The 20,387-nt window shown below is 44.8% G+C and overlaps 1 protein-coding gene across 1 annotated transcript in view; it reads left to right on the forward strand.

The window, feature by feature from the left end:
- The first annotated feature begins 4,053 nt into the window (after positions 1–4,053).
- nhej1 (nonhomologous end-joining factor 1) overlaps positions 4,054–20,387 on the forward strand; it is a 261,649-nt gene continuing 245,315 nt past the window's right edge. The window contains exons 1-2 of the mRNA XM_067987030.1: positions 4,054–4,114; positions 11,863–12,126. Of these exons, the coding sequence (XP_067843131.1) occupies positions 11,941–12,126 (186 nt within the window). The 5' untranslated portion in view covers positions 4,054–4,114; positions 11,863–11,940. The remainder of the gene's footprint in view (positions 4,115–11,862; positions 12,127–20,387) is intronic.

Below are 20,387 nucleotides of genomic sequence, written 5' to 3' on the forward strand. Positions count from 1 at the left end.
ATTGAAACCACTTACCTTGGCTTCCGGGTTTCGCGCTGGAAAGCTGCGCAGCGGGCGGACTGCGCACCCCCATCATAGGCTGTCAGCTGGAGGAGCCCTATTTAAAGGGGCAGTCCTCCAATGACTGATGCTGTAGAAAATAGGAAAAATTACAGCATGGAGCAGCCCAGGGGGAAGGCTGCTCCCAGGTTTAATGATGCCTCACTCCAGGTCTTACTGGATGGGGTGAGGATGAGGAGGATGGAGATCTTTCACCCGGCGGATGGGAGGAAGTGGCCTGCCTCTGCCACCACGAAGGCCTGGCTCGAGGTAGCAGAGGAGGTCACCAGCACCACCAACATATCACGCACCTGCATACAGTGCAGGAGGCGCTTCAATGACCTAACCAGGTCAGCCAAAGTGAGTACACTTATTCATTCCCCTACACTCCATCTGCCACATCACCGCTCCCACCCCACATCTCCTTCTGCACTGCCAACACTACTCCGTCACGTCACTGAACCCTCATCCTCATCTTACCTGCACTTCCTCACCTGCCCAGTACTCATCCCACCATTACCACTCAACCCAATCCTCAATCTCATGTCTCTGTCTCATACTCACCCTCTCATGCATCTCTTTCACGGTCAGCCTCACTCAACCTGCCACTACCGGTGCTGCAGCCACAGGGCATGCATCACGTATGTGTAGTGGGAAGCGTAAGGCAAACGTGTTGTTAGCATGAAGGGGATGCACAAGGGTGTTTGAGGATTTGTCATGGTTTTTACTTATATTTGATTTCTGATCAACTCACATTACATATTATATTGTCACCACTACTGCCATGTTTTGGCCATTCTTGACCCTGTGCAATAATGACCTTTCATGAGGTTCTCCATGAACACCCTTGATGCCACCCATTGGGTCACCCTACAGTGGGTGTATGTGTAGTTGCACGATTACTTTGTGTAGGTGCCTGTTGCGCAGCACTGTGTTGTGTAGCTCCACGTGGCGGAGGTGGACAGCGTGCCTGGCGAGGCTGGTGATGTTGCTCGTCCTCCAATAGAAGGATGAATGCAGCTATGGAACCCCCCCCTCCACCCCCCATCCTGACGGGGTGAGTGTGAAGGGGTCCGCAAAGTAGGTAAATGTGTTTTGACAGCAGAGTTTAGGGTATGATGTAATAATTTTGAGTGTGGCGACAACGGTGTGGCAGGCAAAACTTTGTCTGAGGTGACAGAGTGCCCTGCTGCAATGAATCCTCTGCATCTCCCAATGGCTGCTGACTGAAACACATCTGCAACAACAGGGAGTGTTTCCCACAGCACGGGAAACACACTGAGGAGAGTCCAAAATCGCATCCGTGCTAAAATCTCTTCCCAATGAGGTCTGTCAACGACATCAAGTACCTCCCTAACTATCTAAACTGTCATCCCGCCAGCTTTAATTGCCGATGGGAGTCCCACATGCGGGGGCTGCGCGCGCACCGAGTCGAGTCATTGGGGAACCCGGAAGTGGGCGGGTTGGAGCCGGGCTCCGGACCTGCTACAGGATTCCCCAATTTTAGGAACCCCCTGCCACGAATGCACCCGCTCGGCCATCCTAAAATTGACCCCCTTAACATTTTTTTGTGCTATGGCCCTATTTGTCTCATTACCATTTTTTCTTACCCGGACCCTATTTGTTCGTGCACTCTTTTGTTTGTACGCTCTGTCCCTTCCTGACACAATCTGGTTATCCTTACCCCAATCACTTTCCTGCACTGCTTCTTTGTCTTTTCTCTTTGGCATTCTTGATTTCTCTCCACCGGGACCCTCCCCAACCTTATTTAGTTTAAAGCCCTATCTACCTCCCTAGTTATTTGATTCGCTAGAACTCTGGTCCCAGCATGGTTCAGGTGTAGTCCGTCCCAATGGAACAGCTCTCTCTTTCCCCAGTACTGGTGCCAGTGCCCGACGAATCGGATAACAATTGACGTGATAACTCGAGAGAGCATTAGAATGATACAGATAATCTGTCTCCTAATATTTTTTTGGCCTGGATCTGGGAATTCACCACATTGGATTTTCATGCTGCTTTGAACCATTGCCCTTTTTAATCAGGATACAATGGCCTGCTCACCTCTGTAGCATAGGAAGGGACTAGAAAAAACGCTCTAAACAATTCCTACTTCACTAACTCCTGGTCAGTTTACTGCCACAGACGGGAATCCCGCATAAGCAACAAGAGAACCAACTTAAATATAGCAGCTTGGAATATGAGAACATTCCAGGACACTGAGTCAACAAATAGACCTGAAAGGAGAAGTGTGCTGACCGGTAGTGAACTACGCCGGTATAATATCGACATAGTTGCTCTCAGCAAAAACCCGTTTAGCCGAAGAAGGTCAGCTGAAAGAGTTTGGTGCAGGATACACCTTCTGGAAAGGGCACTCCAAAGAGCAATGTAAAGAAGGTGTGGTTGGCTTTGCTGTGAAATCCAACATGATATCTAAACTTGAAAGTCTTCCAAAAGGAGTCAGTGACCGCCCGATAGTTTTGCAACTCTAGTTGTCTTGTAAGAGGTATGCCACCATTATTAGTACCTGTACACCAATCATGACAAACTCCGACGAAGCCAAAAATGAATTCTATGAAGATCTAGAGCACCTCATCTCACGGGTTCCCCGAAAGGTTAAACTCATTGTCATGGGTGGCATAGAATCATAGAAAGGTTAAACTCATTGTCATGGGTGGCATAGAATCATAGAAAGTTACTGCACAGAAGGAGGCCATTCGGCCCATCGTGTCCGTACCGGCATTAATATCACCGAAAGCTGGCACACAGTACTCTAACTCTAACCATTGCCTTGTACAAATTTACATAGTAACGGTATCAGGCAGGAGAAGACCGTCGGCCCGTCTAGCCCACGTATCCGCAGTATTCCCTTGCTGCATTTCTAATATCCCTGAATCTCATGTGTTGACAAGAACCGGCCTAGTTCTTTCTTAAAACCCATCATGGTTGCTTGTTCCACCACCTGTGCCAGTAATCTGTTCCACATACCACCCTTTTAGTAAATCTTGTCCTCTATGCTCCTATTTCTAAAACTCAAAATGCTGCAGGCAACAACAACAACAACTTACATTTATATAGCGCCTTTCACCTAGACAAACGTCCCAACCTTCAAAAGTACATCATAGACAGTTACGGCACAGAAGGAGGCCATTCGGCCCATCGTGTCCGTACCGGCATTATTATCAGAGTAGGGCAAACGGGAATGATTCTGTGACTTGGGGCTGTAAGTTAATTGTTTTTCCTTTTCTATTCTCTTCCCTTCCTGCTCTCACACTTGATTTTTCACTCTCCTCCTCAGCCTTTCTCTGATGCTTATGTAGTCTGCACCTATTCTGTGTTTGATTCAAGGCGGACAAGGAATGAAATGTTAAAATAAAGATTAAAAAAGGGATTTATCCAGACACGGGAGGGCAGGGATCCTATTGGCAGATTCGGGATTGAATAACAAACCTTAGGAACCCCCCAAAGAATCAGTATTTAGATCAGCCATAAGGACACTTTTGTACGTTTTTTGAAAAAACGTTTTAAAATACATTTTTGATTCTATTTTCTACGATTCTAATTTGAAACCTATAATTAATAGGAATACGTTTTGAATTAAAAGCAATGTAAAGACAAATCTCGAAATATTTTATTTATTTTACAGTGAAGGGTTGGAAAAGGAGAAAGGGTTGATTTTTTTTTAAAAAAACAAAAGATTTATCTCTTGAAAACGACTTAAATAAACGAGAAGGGAACGGAATTTAAGGAGTGAGACAGAAAAGGGTTGGAGTTTTTTTGTTCTTTTAAAGCAAAATGATTTGTCCTTTGAAAAACATCTTAAATACATGAAAAAATGTGAAAGGAAGTGGAAGAACTCAAATGAAAACGGATATGTTTAGTGATTTTCTCATCAGAATTCAGATGTAATCAACATTTTTCAGGAATAACCTCCACCCACTTCCCCCCTTTCATGGCCCAAGAGCTGAGCTTGAGCTCAGCGGAACGATTGAGACGAGTCACGTGTTGTCGGGAGGACGGAGATTGCGGACGGACCAGCAGCAGCAGCAGCAACAGGAAGTGAGTGAGTGGAGCTGAGGTTTGTTTTTGTTCTTTTAAAAAACATTTTTACAATTTTAAAACGTCGAATCTTTAGTTTAATTTCCCAGTGGGGCCTGGCCTGTGTTTACTCCTCCCCCCTCCCCCTTTCCCACACTTGGTGTCTCCAGCTGGAGACTGTCTGGGTCCCTCAGTGTCAACAATCCCCTTTAAAAACAACATCTTTTATTATTATTGTTATTATTTAGATCAATTTTTCCCACAACATTCACAATTTCTCGTTTTATAGGATAATAAACAAAGGCTGACTGGGTGGATCAGTTTATTTTACTCCCTGCAACTAGGTGTTCATAATCAATATAAAATAGCTTGTGATATATTTACACAATTATTATTATTATTATTATTATATGTTTATTTTCCTGTGAATATTTGACCTCAGTGTTGGCTGCTACCTCTCCCAAGAGCGAACTGGCATTTGTTTAGCGCCTTTCATATTTATCCCTCAACCAACGTCACTCTTAAAAAGGGGCAGTTGAAAAAACTGTCTGTAATCACCAAGCATTGTTCTGTGAATTATAAATGCGATTTCATTTCGAGGATTTCATTTCCAACAACGTTCACCTGAGGAAGGAGGAAGCCTCCGAAAGCTTGTGAATTTAAAATAAAATTGCTGGACTATAACTTGGTGTTGTAAAATTGTTTACAATTGTCAACCCCAGTCCATCACCGGCATCTCCACATCTTAAAAAGGAAAGCAGACTATTTGGTCATTTATCACATTGCTGTTTGTGGGATCTTGCTGACCACAAATTTGGCTGCTGCATTTCCCTAAATTACGACAGTGACTGCAATTCAAAAAGTACTTCATTGGCTGTAAAGCACTTTGGGGCGTCCTGAAGTCATGATAGAAACGCAAGTTGTTCTTCTTCACGTCCTCAGGACGTCCCAAAGCAAGGTCCCACAAACACCTCTCTAAGGCCTTCACCTCCTTCCTAAAGTGCGGTGCCCTGAATTGGACACAGTGCTCCAGTTGTGGCCGAACCAGTGTTTTATAAAGGTTCAACATAACTTCCTTGCTTTTTTACTCCATGCATCTATTTATAAAGCCTGGGATCCAGTATGCTTTTTTAATCGCTTTCTCAACCTGCCCTGCTACCCTCAAAGATTTGTGTGCAAATACCCTCAGGCCTCTCAGTTCCTGCACCCCCTTTAGAATTGCACCATTTAATTTATATTGCCTCTCCTCGTTCTTCCTGCCAAAAAGTATCACTTTGTACTTCTCTGCGTTAAATTTCATCTGCCATGCGTCCGTCCATTGCACCATCCTGTCTATGTTCTCTTGAAGTCTATCACTATCCTCCTCACTGTTTACTACATTTCCAAGTTTTGCGTCATGTGCAAATTTTGAAATTGTGCCCTGTACACCAAGTCATTAATACATATCAAAAAAAGCTGTGGTCCTCGTACCGACCTCTGGGGAACATCACTGTACACCTTCCTCCAGTCCAAAAAACAACCGTTCACCACTACTCTCTGTTTCCTGTCACTTAGCCAATTTCATATCCATGCTGCCACTGGGCTTCAGTTTTGCTGACAAGCCTATTATGTGGCACTTTATCAAATGCCTTTTGAAAGTCCATATACACAACATCAACTGCATTGCTTTCATCAACCCTCTTTGTTACCTCATCAAAAAACTCAATCAAGTTAATTGAACATGATTTGCCTTTAACAAATCCGTGCTGGCTTTCCTTTATTAATCCACACTTGTCCAAGTGACTATTAATTTTGTCCCAGATTATCGTTTCTAAAAGCTTCCCCACCACCGAGGTTAAACTGACTGGCCTGTAGTTGCTGGGTTTATCCTTACACCCTATTTTGAACAAGGGTATAACATTTGCAATTCTCCAGTCCTCTGGCACCACCCCCATATCGAAGGGGGATTGGTAGATTACGGCCAGTACCTCTGCAATTTCCACCCTTACTTCCCTCAGCAACCTAGGATGTATCCCATCTGGACCAGGTGACATCTACTTTTAGTACAGCCAGCCTTTCTAGTCCCTCCTCTTTACCCTTGAGAAGGTGATGGTGAGACATCTTCTTGAACTACTGCAGTCCGTGTGTTGAAAGTGCTCCCACAGTGCTGTTAGGTAGTGAGTTCCAGGATTTTGACCCAGCAACAATGAAGGAACGACCGATATATTTCCAAGAGTCTGGATGGTGTGTGTCTCGGGTGGGTGGGGACCTTGGAGATAATGGTGTTCCCATTCACTTGCTGCCCTTGTCCTTCTAGGTCGTGGGTTTCAACTTACCCCACCTCCCCCCTGCTCTTCTGAAGCTTCTGACTCTCACCGGCAGCTAGAGTTGCCTGGGTCCCAGGCCCACATGTGAGTCTGGACAGTCGATGTGGCCCCGGCTGAGATCAGCAAGAGCCCAGGGATTGAACCCAGGACCTCGCCCGCTCTCTACAGCTTTGTTTCGTTAGATATTCTGTCATTGGCATCACAGCAAATATCAAAACTCAGGTCATCATCCAACCTCTCAATGTGCTGCCCCAACCAGCTGCCACTCACTCTGCCCTTTGGACTGGTCAGTGTATCTGTTGAAAATGAAGATCAGATACGGGGGGTCAAATTGGCCTTTTCCAGTTTTGCAAAAACGGGCGATAGCGATTTATAAGAACATAAGAAACAGGAGCAGGAGTAGGCCATACGGCCCCTCGAGCCTGCTCCGCCATTCAGTCAGATCATGGCTGATCTTCAATCTCAACTCCACTTTCCAGCCCGATCCCCATATCCCTTGATTCCCCTGGAGTCCAAAAATCTATCGATCTCAGCCTTGAATATACTCAATGACTCAGCATCCACAGCCCTCTGGGGTAGAGAATTCCAACCCTCTGAGTGAAGAAATTCCTCCTCATCTCGGTCTTAAATAGCTGACTCCTTATCCTGCGACTGTGCCCTCTAGTTCTAGACTCTCCAGCTAGGGGAAACAACCTCTCAGCCTTTACCTTGTCAAGCCTCCTCAGAATCATTTATGTTTCAATTAGATCACCTCTCATTCCTCTTAACTCCAGAGAGTATCGGCCCATTCTACACAATCTCTCCTCATAGGACAACCCTCTCATCCCAGGAATTAATCTAGTCAACCTTCGTTGCACCGCCTCTGAGGCAAGTATATCCTTCCTTAGATAAGGAGACCAAAACTGTACGCAGTACTCCAGGTGTGGTCTCACCAAAGCCCTGTACAATTGCAGTAAGATTTCCTTACTCTTATACTCCAACCCCCTTGCAATAAACGCCAACATGCCATTTGCCTTTCTAATTGCTTGCTGTACCTGCAGACTAACTTTCTGTGTTTCTTGGACGAGGACACCCAAGTTTCTCTGAACACCAACATTTAATAGTTTCTCACCATTTAAAAAATATTCTGTTTTTCTGTTCCTCCTACCAAAGTGAATAACCTCACATTTCCCCACATTACACTCCATCTGCCACCTTCTTGCCCACTCAATTAACCTGTCTATATCCCTTTGCAGACTCTTTGTGTCCTCCTCACAGCTTACTTTCCCACTTAACTTTGTATCGTCAGCAAACTTGGATACGTTACACTCGGTCCCTTCATCTAAGTCATTAATGTAGATTGTTAATAGCTGAGGCCCCGAGCAATGATCCTTGTATTACCCCACTAGTTACAGCCTGCCAGCCTGAAAATGACCCGTTTATCCCTACTCTTTGTTTTCTGTCCGTTAGTCAATCCTCTATCCAAGCTAATATGTTAACCCCAACCCCATGAGCCCTTACCTTGTGCAACAACCTTTTGTGTGGCATCTTATCGAATGCCTTTTGAAAATCCAAATATACTACATCCACTGGCTTCCTTTTATCTACCCTGCTAGTTACATCCTCAAGAAACTCTAAAACGTTCGTCAAACATGATTTCCCTTTCATAAAACCATGTTGACTCTGCCTAATCATATTTTGATTTTCTAAGTGCCCTGTTACCACTTCCTTAATAATGGATTCCAGCATTTTCCCGACGACTGATGTCAGGCTAACTGGCCTGTAGTTCCCTGTTTTCTTTCTGCCTCCTTTCTTGAATAGCGGGGTAACATTTGCTACCTTCCAATCCGCTGAGATCGTTCTGGAATCTAGGGAATTTTGGAAAATCATAACCAATGCATCCATTATCTCTGCAGGCGCCTCTTTTAGAACCCTCTTTAGAACTGGCAGCTCGTTTAACACCCCGTCCGATTCTCTTTTCCATTGACTTAATCAAATCTGAGTGGGGTGACCAAATAGAGGTCTTTAAAATTATGAAGGGGTCCAATAGGGTAGACATAGAGATGCTATTTCCCCAAAACTAGGGGTCATAAATATAAAATAGTCACTAATAAATCCAATAGGGAATCCAGGAGAAACTTCTTTACCCAGAGAGTGGTGAGAATGTGCTACCACAAGGGGTAGTTCAGGCGACTAGCATAGATACATTTTCATTGCGTCACATCGAGTCCACTGCACAGAAACAGGCCATTCGGCCCAACTGGTCTGTGCCAGTGTTTATGCTCCACACGAGCCTTCTCTCTCCCTACTTCATCTAACCCTATCAGCCTATCCTTCTATTCCTTTCTCCCTCATGTGCTCATCCGGCTTCCCCTTAAATGCATCTATTCTATTCGCCTCAACTACTCCTTGTAGGAGCGAGTTCCACATTCTCACCACTCTCTGAGTAAAGAAGTTTCTCCTGAATTCCCTATTGGATTTATCAGTAACTATCTTATATTGACGACCTCTAGTTTTGGACTCGCCCACAAGTGGCAACATTTTCCCTGTCTACCCTTTCATTATCTTAAAGACCTCTATCAGGTCACCCCTCAGCCTTCTCTTTTCTGGAGAAAAGAGCCCCAGCCTCTTTAGTCTTTCCTGATAAGTAAATCTTCTCAGTTCTGGTATCATCCTCATGAATCTTTTTTGCACCTTCTCCAGTGCCACCATATCCTTTCTAGAATATGGAGACCAGAACTGTTCACAAGTGTGGTCTAACCAAGGTTCTATACAAGTTTAACATAACTTCTCTGCTTTTCAATTCTATCCCTTTAGAAATGAACCCCAGTGTTTGGTTTGCTTTTTTTTTTATGGCCTTATTAACCTGCGTCGCTACTTTTAGTGGTTTGTGTATCTCTACCCCCACATCTCTCTGCTCCTCTACCCCATTGGACTCTTATTATCCAAACAGTATGTGGCCTCCTTATTCGTCCTACCAAAATGTGCCACCTCACACTTAACTATATTGAAATTAATTTGCCAATTACACAGTCATTTTGCAAGTTTATTAATGTCTTCTTGCATCTTAACACATTCTTCCTTTCTATTAACTACACCCCCCCCAAATTTGTGTCATCTGCAAATTTTGAAATTGTACTTCTGATTCCCGAGTCCAAATTGTTTATGTAAATGGTGAACAACAGTGGTCCCAGCACCGATCCTTGTGGAACACCACTTCCCACCTTTTGCCAGTCTGAGTAACTACCTTTAACCCCTACTCTCTGTTTTCTGTTTTGTAGCCAGCTTGCTACCCATTCTGCTACTTGTCCCCTGACTCCACATGCTCTGACCTTAGTCATGAATCTACAATGCGGTATCTTATCGAAGGCCTTTTGAAAATCCAAATATGTTACTTTTCCATTACCCGTGTCTACTCTTTCTGTTACTTCTTCAAAGAATTCAATAAGGTTGGTCAAGCATGATCTTCCCTTTTGAAATCCGTGCTGACTATTCTTTATTATATTTTCATTTTCTAGATTTTTTTTCTATTACAGCTTGAGTAAAGATTCCATTATCCTTCCTACCACCAACGTTAAGCTAACCGGTCTATAGTTCCCTGGACTTGTTCTATCTCCCTTTTTAAATATAAGAATCACATAAGCTGTCTGCCCTCTTCCTGAACTACTTCTAATATGTGTGGATGCAATCGATCTGGACCAGGGGTTTTATCCTCTCTAAATTTGATTAGTTTATCAATTATCTTCCCCCTTTCTATCTTAAATGACTTTATATCTTTTTTGATCTCCTCTTCTAAGGGGAAGCTAGATAAACACATGAGGGAGAAAGGAATAGAAGGCTATACTGATAAGAGTGAGATGAAGAGGGGTGGGTGGAGGCACATGTGGAGCATAAACACCAGCACGGACCTGTCGGGCCGAATGGCCTGTTTTTGTGCTGTAAATTCTATGTAATTTTATGAGAAGAAAATGGGTCAGTGTGAAAACTGACTGCCGGTTCACTATTGCTGTACTGCCAAGGACCAGTTTCACCACCTTCTTAGCTCTGTGTTGATATTTCCATCATTTTAAACAAAAAAAAGTGTTATGGAGGGAAGGAGTGGGACTGTGAGGGATGCTGGGTATTGTCCACTCTCAGTTTTACCACGGTGACCTGCAAGAGAGTTTAGAGAAACAGTTAGCCTCAACATCGGTGGTGGGGGGCGTGGGTGAGGTGGTGGGGGGCGTGGGTGAGGTGGTGGGGGGCGTGGGTGAGGTGGTGGGGGGCGTGGGTGAGGTGGTGGGGGGCGTGGGTGGGGTGGGGGACGTGGGGGGCGAATGCCTTTTTTCTCTCCTGACTGTTGTGACTCTTGCTGGTCTACAGGTCGGAGGGCGCCTGCAGCTCGCACCTGCCCGAGTGGCCAGTCTTTGTGTGCGAGTGCTGGCAGGCAGTTTAATCTGCTCTCACCCTCTCACCCACACTTTCCCCAGAGGGCATGGAAGCTGGGCCCAATCCAGCGCTCACATAGAATCATGCAGCACCGAAGGAGGCCATTCGGTGAAAGAACTATCAAATTAGCCCCACTCCCCCCCCCCCCCCCCCCCCCACTCCCTGCAGGTTTTCTCCCCTTCAAGTATTTATCCAATTCCCTTTTGAAAGTTACTATTGAATCTGCTTCCACCGCCCTTTCAGGAAGTGGATTCCAGATCATAACAACTCGCTGCTCAATGTGCTTTGATTCGATAGTGAGAGCAGGGTGATCATAGGCTGGGGTGTGTTGTCAGGAAAAGTGCTTGATCACTTGCATTTATATAGCGCCTCTAATGTAATGAAATGTCCCAAAGCACTTCTCAGGAGCGTAATCAGACAAGAGATTGACACCGGGCCACATAAAGAGATATTAGGACAGGTGACAAAGAGGTAGGTTTTAAGGAGCATCCTAAAGGAGGATAGAGAGGCGGAGAGATTTAGGGAGGGAATTCCGGAGCTTATGGCCTAGAGGTAATGGTGGGGTGAAGGGAGGGGGGCATTTGAACCCTCAACATTAAGATGTGGAGATGCCGGTGATGGACTGGGGTGGACAAATGTGGAGGATCTTACAACACCGGGTTATAGTCCAACAGTTTTATTTGAAAATCACAAGCTTTCGGAGCTTACCTCCTTCGTCAGGTGAGTGACGTCACTCACCTGACGAAGGAGGTAAGCTCCGAAAGCTTGTGATTTTCAAATAAAACTGTTGGACTGTAACCCGGTGTTGTAAGATCCTCAACATTATGACTGAGAGGCGAGAGTGCTACCACTGAGCCAAGGCTGACAGGTAAGATTTATATCATCCAAGAGTACCAGGGAATGCTGTTCCAAGTGCGCATTGTACATGCGTTCAAGAGGCGACTAGTTTGTTTCTGCAGAGAGATGGGATTGAGGGATGCGGTGAAGCAGTGGGGTTGATCTCGGAGAAGAGAATGTGCTTGTTGGGCCCAATGGACTTTTCCCGGTCCTAATTTTTTCCCCCCCCTCATTTCAGGATTTCCGAGGCTAAAGCAGGAGCTGACGTTTCCCAGAGAACATTGCCTGCAGCGCTAACCCCGGAGCCTCCCGACGAATGGCGGAGTTAGAGAGTTTGGCTGATGACCTCCTCGTCCAGCCATGGATCTCCGTGCGCATCGGTGACTCTTCCTTCCTGCTGAAGGCCTCGTTCAGCGACACCGCCTATAGGCTGATGCTCTCGGATCTCGACTCCGTCTGGTGTGAGGAGATGAACCCAGATGATCTCAAACAAAGGGCCCAGGTACGTCTTCTAGTGCAATGTTAGGAACATGGTCATAGCGAGACGTAAAAAGACCCAGGTCCATCTAGATCACCTTCCAGCATCCTGGTGCTTGATACAACGATAATGGAGCTGTTGACTAATCATAGGAACAGGATGAGGCCATTCAGCCCCTCGAGCCTGTTCCACCATTCACTTAGATCATGTCTGATCTGCATCTTAACTCCATTTACCTGCCTTGGTTCCGGATCCCTTAATACCCTTAGAATCATACAGTACAGAAGGAAGCCATTCGGCCCATCGAGCCTGCTCCGCCATTCGATAAGATCACGGCTGATCTTTTACCTCAACTCCACTTTCCCGCCCGATCCCCATATCCCTTGATTCCCTTAGTGTCCGAAAATCTACCGACCTCAGTCTTGAATATACTCAATGACTGACCATCCACAGCCCTCTGGGGTAGAGAATTCCAATGATTCACAACCCTCTAGGTGAAGAAAATTTCCTCACCTCGGTCCTAAATGACCACCCCCTTATCCGGAGGCTATGATCCCTAGTTCTAGACTCTCCAGGTACGGGAAACAGCCTCACAGCATCTACCCTGTCAAGCCCTCTAAGAATTTTATACAATAGAATATACGATATAATAGAGTAAAACAAATATCCTACACCATATTTGATGTGGTACCACATAATAGACTTGTAAGCAAAATTAAAGCCTTTGGGATTAAATGGACAGTGGCAGCGTGGATATAAAATTGGCTAGGGCACGGAAAGCAGAGAATACTGGTGAACGGTTGTTTTTCAGACCGGAGGGAAGTTTACACTGGTGTTCCCCAGGGGTTGGTATTGGGACCACTGCTATTTTTGATATATATTAATGACCTGGACTTGGATATACAGGGAATAATTTTGAAGTTTGCATACAGATATAGTTGAGATACTGGATGGGCTAAAAATTGATAAAGACGAGGTACTAGAAAGGCTAGCTGTACTTAAAGTAGATAGGTCACCTGGTCCGGATGGGATGCATCCTAGATTGCTGAGGGAAGGAAGGGTGGAAATTGCGGACGTACTGGCCATAATCTTCCAAACATCCTTAGATACGGGGGTGGTGCCAGAGGACTGGAGAATTGCAAATGTTGCACCCTTGTTCAAAAAAGGGTGTAAGGATAAACCCAGCAACTACAGGCCAGTCAGTTTAACCTCGTGGTGGGGAAACATTTAGAAACGATAATCCGGGACAGAATTAGCAGTCACTTGGACGAGTGTGGATTGATTAGGGAAAGTCAGCACGGCCTTGTTACAGGCAAATTGTGTTTAACTAACCTGATAGAGTTTTTTGATGAGATAACGGAGAGGGTAGATGAGGGCAATGTAATTGATGTGGTGTATATGGACTTTCAAAAGTCATTTGATAAAGTACTGCATGGTAGGCTTATCATTAAGATTGTGGCCCATGGAATACAGGGGGCAGTAGCAACATGGATTCAGAATTGACTAAGGTACAAGAAACAGAGTAGTGGTGAACAGTTGTTTTTTAGACTAGAGGGAGGTGCTGGGACCACTGCTTTTCTTGATATATATTAATGCCTTGGACTTGGGTGTACAGGGCACAATTTCAATATTTGTAGATGACAGGAAACTTGGAATGGTAGTGAACAGTGAGGAGCATAGTGATAGACTTCAAAAGGATATAGACAGGCTGGTGGCATAGGCGGACACATGGCAGATGAAATTTAACGCAGAAAAATGTGAGGTGATGCATTTCGGTTGGAAGAACGAGGAGAGGCAATATAAACTAGAAGGCACAATTCTAAAAGGGGTACAGGAACAGAGAGATCTGGGGGTAAATGTGTACAAATCATTGAAGGTGGCAGGACAGGTTGAGAAAGTGGTTAAAAAAGCAGACTGGATCCTGGGCCTTTTAAATAGAGACATATAAAGTGTAAAAGCAAGGGAGTCATGATGAACCTTTATAAAACACTGGTTTGGCCACAACTGGAGTATTGTGTCCAGCCCTGCAAATTTTTTCCCTTCAAGTATTTATCCAGTTCCCTTTTGAAGGCCATGATTGAATCTGCTTCCACCACCCCCTCGGGCAGTGCATTCCAGATCACAACCATTCGCTGTGTAAAAGCGTTTTTCCTCATGTCGCCTTTGGTTCTTTTACCAATCACCTTAAATCTATGTACTCTGCTTCTTGACCCTTCCGCCAATGGGAACAGTTTCTCTCTATCTACTCTGTCTAGGCCCTTCATGATTTTGAACACCTCTATCAAATGTCCCCTTAATCTTCTCTGCTCTAAGGTGAACAACCCCAGCTTCTCCAGTCTATCCACGTAACTGAAGTCCTTCATCCCTGGAATCATTCCAGTAAATCTGTTCTGCACCCTCTCTAAGGCCTTCACGTCCTTCCAAAAGTGCGGTTCCCAGAACTGGACACCATACTCCAGTTGTGGCCAAACCAGTGTTTTATAAAGGTTTATCATAATTTCCTTGCTTTTGTACTCTATGCCTCTATTTATAAAGCCCAGGATCCCATATGCTTTTTTAACCACTTTCTCAACCTGCCATGCCACCTTCAAAGATTTGTGCACATACACCCCCAGACCTCTGCTCCTGCACCCCTTTTAGAATTGTACCCTTTAGTTTATATTGCCTCTCATCGTTCTTCCTACCAGAATGTATCACTTTGCACTTTTCTGCGTTAAATTTCATCTGCCACGTGTCCGCCCATTCCACCAGCATGTCTATGTCCTCTTGAAGTCTATCACTATCCTCCTCACTGTTCACTACACTTGTATCATCTGCAGATTTTGAAATTGTGCCCTGTGCACCCAAGTCCAAGTCATTAATATATATTAAGAAAAGCAGTGGTCCTAGTACCAACCCCTGGGGAACACCACTGTGTACCTCCCTCCAGTCCGAAAAACAACCGTTCACCACTACTCTCTGTTTCCTGTCACTTCGCCAATTTCTGCTGCCACTGCCCCTTTTATTCCATGGGCTTCAACTTTGACAAGCCTATTCGTCACTTTATCAAACACCTTTCAGAAGTCCGTATACACCACATCATCCACATTGCCCTCATCTACCCTCTCTGTTACCTCATCAAAAAACTCAATCAAGTTAGTTAAACATGATTTGCCTTTAACAAATCCGTGCTGGCGTTCTTTAATTAATCCACATTTGTCCAAGTGACTATTAACTTTGTCCCAGATTATCGTTTCTAAAAGTTTTCCCACCCCCGAGGTTAAACTGACTGGCTTGTAGTTGCTGGGTTTATCCTTGCATCCTTTTTTGAACAAGGGTGTAACATTTTCAATTCTCTAATCCTCCGGCACCACCGCCTGTATCTAAGGATAGGAACATAGGAATAGGAGTAGGCCATTCAGCCCCTCGTGCCTGCTCCGCCATTTGATAAGATCATGGCTGATCTGTGATCTAGCTCCATATACCTGCCTTTGGCCCATATCCCTTAATACCTTTGGTTGCCAAAAAGCTATCTATCTCAGATTTAAATTTAGCAATTGAGCTAGTATCAATTGCCGTTTGCGGAAGAGAGTTCCAAACTTCTACAACCCTTTGTGTGTAGAAATGTTTTCTAATCTCACTCCTGAAAGGTCTGGCTCTAATTTTTAGACTGTGCCCCCTACTCCTAGAATCCCCAACCAGTGGATATAGTTTCTCTCTATCCACCCTATCTGTTCCCCTTAATATCTTATAAACTTTGATCAGATCACCCCTTAACCTTTGAAACTCTAGAGAATACAACCCCAATTTGTGTAATCTCTCCTCGTAACTTAACCCTTGAAGTCCGGGTATCATTCGAGTAAACCTACGCTGCACTCCCTCCAAAGGTGCGGTGCCCAGAACTGCTCACAGTACTCCAGGTGCGGTCTAACCAGGGTTTTGTATAGCTGCAGCATAACTTCTGCCCCCTTGTACTCCAGTCCTCTAGATATAAAGGCCAGCATTCCATTTGCCTTCTTGATTATTTTCTGTACCTGTTCATGACACTTCAATGATCTATGTACCTAAACCCCTAAGTCCCTTTGGACACCCACTGTTTTTAACTTTTTACCATTTAGAAAGTACCCTGTTCTATCCTTTTTTGATCCAAAGTGGATGACCTCACATTTGTCTACATTGAATTCCATTTGCCACAGTTTTGCCCATTCACCTAATCTATCAATATCGCTTTGTAATTTTATGTTTTCGTCCACACTGCTTACAATGCCACCAATCTTTGTGTCATCGGCAAACTTAGACATGAGACTTTCTATGCCTTCATCTAAGTCGTTAATAAATATTGTGAATAATTGAGGCCCCAAGACAGATTCCTGCAGGACTCCACTAATCACATCCTGCCAATGTGAGTACCTTCCCATTATCCCTACTCTCTGTCATCTTTCGCTCAGCTAACTTCCTAGCCAAGTCCGTACTTTTCCCCCGATTCCATGGGCTTCTATCTTAGCTAACAGTCTCTTATGTGGGACCTTATCAAATGCCTTCTGGAAGTCCATATAAATAACATCCATTGACATTCCCCTGTCCACTACTTTAGTCACCTCTTCAAAAAATTCAATCAGGTTTGTCAGGCACGACCTACCTTTCACAAATCCATGCTGGCTCTCTCTGATTAACTGAAAATTCTCGAGGTGTTCAGTCACCCTACCCTTAATTATAGACTCCAGCATTTTCCCCACAACAGATGTTAGGCTAACTGGTCTATAATTCCCCGGTTTCCCTCTCTCTCCCCTCAATGTTTGGAAGATTATGGCCAGTACCTCCGCAATTTCCACCCTTACTTCCCTCTGCAACCTGGGATGGATCCCATCCAGACCGGGTGACTTGTCTACTTTGAGTACAGCCAGCCTTTCTAATAGCTCCTCTTTATCAATTTTTAACCCATCCAGTATCTCAACTACCTCCTCCTTTTACTGTGCCTTTGGCAGCATCTTCTTCCTTGGTAAAGACAGATGAGGGCACCTCAGTCATGCCCTCTGCCTCCGTGTGTAGATCTTTTTTGTCCGTTGCTTAACAAAAATCTACAAATCTCAGTTTTGAAATTTTCAATTGACCCCCAGCCTCAACAGCTTTTTGGGGGAAGAGAGTTCCAGATTTCCACTCCCCTTTGTGTGAAGAAGTGCTTCCTGACATCACCCCTGAACAGCCTAGCTCTAATTTTAAGGTTATGCCCCCTTGTTCTGGATTCCCCCCATCGGAGAAAATAGTTTCTATCTACCCTATCGAACCCTTTAATCGTAAACGCCTCAATTAGATCACCCCTTAATCTTCTGTACCTGAGGGAATACAAGCCTAGTCTATGCAACCTGTCCTCATAATTTAACCCTTTTAGCCCCAGTATCATTCTGGTGAATCTATGCTGCAACCCCTCCAAGGCCAGTATATCCTTCCTGAGTTGCGGTGCCCAGAACTGAATGCAGTTCTCTAAATATGGTCTGATCAGAGCTTGATAGCAATTAATCTCTACCAATGAGTCTGCAGCAGACCCAGACATGAGGCAAGGAAAACCCCCAGTGGGGGAGAGCTTTGGGAACCAGAGGTCCAAAGTCACCTGTTCCGCCCCCCGAGCCTGTTACACTCACCACACGTCACGTCTCAAATTACTCGTATAGTGGATCCCAGAATGTTTTGCTGAGTGTTGTGCGCAGCAAGGTGAGGGAGCTCAGCGCTGGGAAAATGGAATATTTTCGCTTTCATCATCCAGGGCTGGATTCTCCTCTTTGTGTGTGGATGTATCTGGTGGATGTGTGGCTTGGACGTTCCCCGTCTACCAGCGTCCCTCTCCCTTCCACCCCGCAACCTGTCTGCAGACTGGTTTCAAAAAAAAAAATGTTGTTAAATATTTATTCTTGGGATGTGGTGAGACTGACGAGGTTGCTTTTATTGCCCATTCCTAAGCGAATGCGTGGCTTGCCAAACCACTTCAGAGGTCGTTGAAGAGTCATTCAGGCAGCGTGGACAAAGAAAGAAAGAATTTGCACTTATATAACTCCTTTTAATGACCTCAGAACGTCCCAAAGCGCCTTACAGACGTGGCTCAGTGGGTAGCACCCTCTCACCTCCTGAGTCAGAAGGTCGCGGGTTCAAGCCCCGCTCCAGAGGCTCGCGCACGTATTCCCGGCTGACACTTCCGGTGCAGTGCTGAGGGAGTGCTGCAATGTCGGAGGTGCCGTCTTTCAGATGAGACGTCAAACCGAACTCCCCCTCGGGTGGATGTAAAAGATCCCATGGCCACTATTCGAGAAGGAGCAGGGGCGTCCTCCCCGGTGTCCTGGGCCAACATTTACCGCTCAAGCCGCATCACTTTAAAAAAAACAGGTTATCTGGGCACCAGGATGAAACGTTAGAGAGGAGAAATAAGGTGCACAGAGGACTGGGAGGGACCAGTAGCACTTGAGTAAAGAATATTTTTTAAATGGTGAGAAACGATTAAATGCTGGTGTTCAGAGGGATTTGGGTGTCCTTGTACACAAAACACAGAAAGTTAACATGCAGGCACAGCAAGCAAAAAGGAAGGCAAATGGTATGTTGGCCTTTATTGCAAGGGGGTTGGAGTACAAGAGTAAGGAAGTCTTACTACAATTGTACAAATGTAAGGAATCTTACAACACCAGGTTATAGTCCAACAAATTTATTTTAAAATCACAAGCTTTCGGAGATTATCCCCTTCGTCAGGTGACGAAGGGGATAATCTCCGAAAGCTTGTGATTTTAAAATAGATTTGTTGGACTATAACCTGGTGTCGTAAGATTCCTTACATTTGTCCACCCCAGTCCATCACCGGCATCTCCACATCATGGCTACAATTGTACAGGGCTTTGGTGAGACCGCACCTGGAGTACTGTGTACAGTTTTGGTCTCCTTACCTAAGGAAGGATATGTTTACCTTTAGAGGCGGTACAACGAAGGTTCACTAGATTGATTCCTGAGATGAGAGATTGACCGATGAGAGATTGAGTAGAATGGGCCTATACTCTCTGGGGTTTGGAAGAATGAGATCTGATCTCATTGAAACGTATAAGATTCTCAGGGGGCTTGACAGGGTAGATGCTGAGAGACTGTTCCCCTGGCTGGAGAGTCTAGAACTGGGGGGCATAGTCGCAGGATAAGGGGTCGGCCATTTAGGACTGAGATGAGAAATTTCTTCACTCAGATGATTGTGAATCTTTGGATTTCATTGAGGCTGAGATCGATAGATTTTTGGACTCTAGGGGAATCAAGGGATATGGGGATCGGGTGGGAAAGTGGAGTTGAGGTCGAAGATCAGCCATGATCTGATTGAATGGCGGAGCAGGCTCGAGGGGCCGTATGGCCTACTCCTGCTCCAATTTCTTATGTTTTTAAATAGGAGGGGATCAGACAGGGAGCAAATGAGAGGCAATCTAAGATGAGTTTAGCGTGCATGTGCGTAAATGCATGTAGTGTGGTAAATAAGGTTGGTGAGCTGCAGGCTCAAGTTGACACATGGGATTATGATACAGAGACAATAACAGAGACTTAGCTCAAAGAAGGGGAGGATTTGGGTACTTAATATTCCTGCTACAAGGTATTCAGGAAAGAAAGTGGGGGGGTGGCAGTATTGATCAAATAAACTATTATAGCACTAGAAAGGGATGATGCAGTTGAGGGGTCAAAGACAGAATCTATTTGTTTAGAATTAAGGAACAATATAGGAGCTATTTCACTACAGGGTGTATACTAAAGCGTGTCAGGAAGGGACAGAAGGTATGGAGTAAAAGGTAAAGTGTTAAAAAAGGAAAAAGCAGGAACGAAGTGTCACAAAACATATTTGAAAGTTCTTTATCTGAATGCACGTAGCATTCATAACAAAATGGACGAGTTAACGGCACAAATAACTACGTATGGGTATGATCTTGTGGCCATTACAGAAACATGGCTGCAGGGTGACAACGACTGGGAATTAAATATGCCAGGGTATTTAACAATCAGGAAGGACAGGCAGGAAGGAAGGGGAGGTGGGGTGGCTATGTTAATAAAGGAAGGAATCACTGTAATACAGAGAAATTATATTGGGACAAAGGATCAGGATAATGAAACAGTTTGGGTAGAGATAAGGAATAATAAGGGGCAAAAAACACTCGTGGGCGTAGTATATAGGCCTCCTAATAGTTGCAACTCTGCTGGAAGAAGTATTAATCAGGAAATAGTCGGGGCATGTAATAAGGGAACAGCTATAATTATGGGGGATTTTAACTATCATATTAACTGGACAAATCAAATTGGGCAGG

This window comes from Heptranchias perlo, chromosome 7 (assembly GCF_035084215.1).
Source record: "Heptranchias perlo isolate sHepPer1 chromosome 7, sHepPer1.hap1, whole genome shotgun sequence".
In the NCBI taxonomy this organism is placed as follows: domain Eukaryota; kingdom Metazoa; phylum Chordata; class Chondrichthyes; order Hexanchiformes; family Hexanchidae; genus Heptranchias; species Heptranchias perlo.